This window comes from Eurypyga helias, unplaced genomic scaffold (genome assembly GCF_000690775.1).
Source record: "Eurypyga helias isolate BGI_N326 unplaced genomic scaffold, ASM69077v1 scaffold15022, whole genome shotgun sequence".
Classification (NCBI taxonomy): Eukaryota; Metazoa; Chordata; class Aves; order Eurypygiformes; family Eurypygidae; genus Eurypyga; species Eurypyga helias.
This window is the reverse complement of record NW_010235784.1, coordinates 30,634-34,917: the sequence shown is the minus strand read 5'-3', so window position 1 is coordinate 34,917 and position 4,284 is coordinate 30,634. Positions and strand designations below refer to the sequence as shown.

Here is a 4,284-nt window from a genome sequence, read left to right as displayed (position 1 = left end):
GTCTGTAAAATAGACGTAGTGCTTCCTTACCCTCAAGTGGTAAATATAAAATTAACTCATGCTAGTGAAATATTCACCTACTACAGTGGGTACAGACAGACAAGCCATCAAAAGCTCTGCTTGTGATTTGGCAACATTATATTATTACCATGTTGATAATTTAATTATTACATCCTCATGATGAACAAACACCTACAGGTTGCCATCATTCATCCTAAACCACACCCCCCCCCCATCACTCTTTTTTTTCTCACCCTGGTGACATTCCTTGCCCTGGCACCATGGCCAGTTGCATGGAGCAGCACTGCAAACATACTGTGAACTGAGTGAAACCCAACCTGCAAACATCCACCGAGAAGCAAAGCAAGGCTGCCTACTGCACACAGAGTTTGGGGTTCCTTCGGTGGTGCTGAAGCGAACCTCAAGTTTTGCAGGTCTATCGCCGTATTATATCACCACTTCCATTGTGACACCCACAAGGTTTTGTGAACTGGGTTTCTTCCTTATCAGAAAAGCTGATAAAAGTCTGTTATCATCCCTCACGTGGCAGCAAGTTCCAAGTTTTCTCCTCTTGTGTCTTCTCCCTCCTTCTTCTCCTACTGTACTTTCCCAGTTCCTTTCTCTATACAAAGCACTGGTATACCTTCAGCCCAAGTGAATGTTATTTTGCATTAAAGAAAGCAACAAAACCAGAAACAGCAACTGTTCCAGCAGGTCAGAGAGTACAAAAGCACAGAAAGGAGGTAAGAGCCCCAAAATGTGCTACCTCCTTGGCTGGAGACAGCATACCACTGTGGATGTCCCACTGACAACCCTTTTCTCTGGCTTGGCCTCCCTCTCAGTAGTGTCCCACAACAGCAACATGTCCCTTCTCCATCTCTTGTGGAAGTGGCAAGGGCCCGCCCCGGCAAGAGCTGGGGGCTGCCCTTGCCTGGCATGGTAAAGGCCACGTAAGGGAAGGGCTCGGATACAAAATCAATCATAGAATCATAGAACGGTTTGGGTTGGAAGGGACCTTAAAGACCATCCAGTTCCAACCCCCCTGCCATGGGCAGGGACACCTTCCACTAGACCAGGTTGCTCCAAGCCTCATCCCGCCTGGCCTTGAACACTTCCAGGGATGGGGCATCCACAGCTGCTCTGGGCAACCTCTTCCACTGCCTCACCACTCTCTCTGGGAAGAATTTCTTCCTGATATCAAATCTAAATCTCATTGCTTTCAACTTAAACCTGTTACCCCTTGTCCTGTCACTACAGGCCCTTGTAAAAAGTCCCCCCCCAGCTCCCTTGTAGCCCCTTCAGGTACTGGAAGGTGCTATAAGGTCTCCCCGGAGCCTTCTCTTCTCCAGGCTGAACAAGCCCAACTCTCTCAGCCTGTCCCCATAGCAGAGGTGCTCCAGCCCTCTGAGCATCTTCGTGGCCTCCTCTGGACTCACTCCAACTGGTTGATAACCTTCTTATGTTGGGGGGCCCCAGAGCTGGACACAGCACTCCAGGTGGGGCCAAGACGGAAGCTGGAGAAGGGGGCTGGCACACAGGCTGGGTCGCTACCACAGAATTACAAATCCCTGGTAGTACTCTCCATGGAGAGCTCTGTCCATCAGTGTTCTGTGGGACAGTGTTGAGACTGAAGCCACTTCTGCTCTGCTCATGGCAGCTCCTCTGAGCTCTCGCTGGCCAAGAGGGATGAGAGCGCAGGAGAGGAGCATGCGGCCAGTGCAGGCACCAACCTAAGGCACGCTGGCTGTTTGGCTCCTCACTGGGAAGGGAACCCCAGTAGATACCTCCACCACCTTTCTCCCCATATGTGAGGGAGCCCGCCAGCATTGTGCTGCATCACCCTGTAAGCTGCAGTAGCTCCTTGGTGTTGCAGGAGGAGATGACTGGAGAGACTCTTTGTACCGATGCCTGTAGAAGAAGGAGCAAGCCCAGTACTATAGCTGAGGACGTGCCATGTGCTCTGCTGTGTTACAGGGGCAGCTGAGCACCGGTGGGACAATCCTGCTCTGCATGGCTGGCTCTGCTCTGGCCCTTGGAAAGCTAGCTAGTGTGTACGCTGGGGCTGGGCACATCTCCCCTGAGTCCCAGTGCTCCTGAGACATTCTCTTAGTTTAGTGGACTTGGTTCATATAACTTTCAGAGACAGACTTCTGGGATTTCTCTGTAGAGGAATTGAAGTGTTCCTGCCCCTCCAAAGTCCCTGTCTAAGGGAACCTCTTTTGATGGGTGACAGTTAAAGTCGCTCAGCAGGGTGGGCAGTTAGTCTCAGTCGTTACGCGCTGGAAGGCAATGAGCTAGCAACCTGTGTCAGAAATCAGTTGTGCGTAACGTGATGTAGTGAAAGAGCATATTGGCAGGAGAATGGGTAAATGGATGACCCATTCCTCCCTCTGCCCTTGCTCAAAATGTCACTGTGGGAAGGTTGCATAGCTTCTTTGTTTTTTTCATTTTGCTGTTTATAAAATGATTATCCCTTTAGTCCATATATTTAACACCAATCATTGCACCCACTTGCCTCCATAGAGCCATTTGAGTTCTGGCAAAAGGGCATTGTCTAAATGCTATGTGGTATAATGTGGTATGGAAACACGGAGAAGATAATGGTCTCTGTTATTTGGTGGGAGAGGAGGTGCTGTAACATCCCCAGTTCTCATTCTTGGCATGGCTCTTCCAAGTGAGAGCCTTTCCTTTTCAGCTAGCTTGATGTAAGAGGCTAGGAGTCCTACCTTGCACTCTGTTCTTATTCTGCAGCTGTCTCCAACCTGGATGCAGAGAGCAAACTGAGCGTCTATTACCGAGCACCTTGGCATCAGCAAAGAAACATCTTCCTCCCCTCCACCAGACCGCCTTGCGTGGAGGAGCTGCACCACCACGCCAAGCAGCACCTGCGAGCCTTGCGCAGAGGTAGGTGCTCGCCCATGCTCCCCATCCAGTTCCGCACGCGGGACCCCTCTCCACGGACCCCTCCCGGCAGTGGCAGGGTGCTCAGGCACGGGGCTGTGGGCACTGGTCTCCACTGACAATTAGGTGCTCAGGCTGAAAAATAAAGCTGAAGTGATTCTAGCAATAGAAAAGGCTTGTTCCCTCTTCGGCTTGTTTATGATTACTAGAGTAGAGCTGAAAAGGACTTTTTACTTTTCCTTTTTACATTCTTTGTTTATATTTTTTCTATTAAAGTGGATATGTTTGAATTGTGTAAGCAAATCCATGCACTGACCTCAAAAGGATGGAGGCACTGAGTGTTTCAACAAGACCATCTTGTCTCTGTCTGCTAAATAGATGTTAAAAAATGCCTCAGCTTCCAGACAGATAAGATTGAACTTCGCAAGGGCTGAAACTGGAGCCCAGGGGTATTACTGAGTCTTCATAGAAACTGAGCTGTCTGCATGGGGTTTCCAAGCACGACACTGGAGGAGGCCTGCACCCTTCAAAGGTGTCAGCTGAAAGCCAGGTGATACCTCAGACAGTTTGGAAGGGTTGGGCAGGTATCCCCTCCTCAGGGCAGGGAACACCTCCTGATATTGCCTAACAAACTGGAGGAGACCTGTAGCCTCAAAACCAAATCATGCAACACAGGGAGGAATCAAGGTCATAACCAGGTTCCTGGATCCGTGCCATAAAAGGTATTTCCTAGGTGCAAACAACTGGATGGTCCTACAACAGCACATTACAGTGCAAGCAAAAGATGGGGAAAGATCAGTTTTCACTGGGAACCTAACCAAGGAAAAATTCTTACCACGAGGCACGTAAAAATAGGCTAACAAGCCTGTCTTTCTCCTATGCCACAAGGAAGGAGAAAATCCATGCAGGTCACCCTTAAAATGTTCAGCAGCAGCCTCCTGTGTTGGAAGCGTTTTGCACCAACAGCTGTCATTGCCTTGCTCATTTATTATTGTTATCAGGTTCTAATAATAATCGATTACTCGGATCTGCAGAGCATCTGTTAGCTGGAGAAAACGTTCCAATTAATTACGGTATTCAAACCCCGCCACAGATTTCAGCTCAAGAACGCACCGAGGGCGCGTAATGTCTTCATAGCACTGCAGAGAGTGACACAGCCCAATTGCAATCCCGGCGGTGTTGGAGTAGAGAAGAGCTGGCTTTTCTGCCCTCAGCAGCTCTGTCCCGGGACCAGGCTGATCTCCGCCTGCCATCTCGTGGGCAGGAGAAATCCTGGCAGCACCACGGGAAGGCAGCTGTCGGAAAACGCCTCATCGTTTTCAAGTTACAAATCTCTGTTTTGGCAACTTACCGCCCTCTGCGTTTGATGGCAGCTGTGCAGGT

At 49.7% G+C, this 4,284-nt stretch overlaps 1 protein-coding gene across 1 annotated transcript in view; it reads left to right on the top strand.

Moving 5' to 3' along the window:
* Nucleotides 1-2,717: 2,717 nt before the first annotated feature.
* NHS (Nance-Horan syndrome (congenital cataracts and dental anomalies)) overlaps nt 2,718-4,284 on the top strand; it is a gene marked incomplete at its 5' end in the record, with an annotated part of 23,339 nt that continues 21,772 nt past the window's right edge. The window contains one exon of the mRNA XM_010146871.1: nt 2,718-2,904. Within this exon, the coding sequence (XP_010145173.1) occupies nt 2,718-2,904 (187 nt within the window). The remainder of the gene's footprint in view (nt 2,905-4,284) is intronic.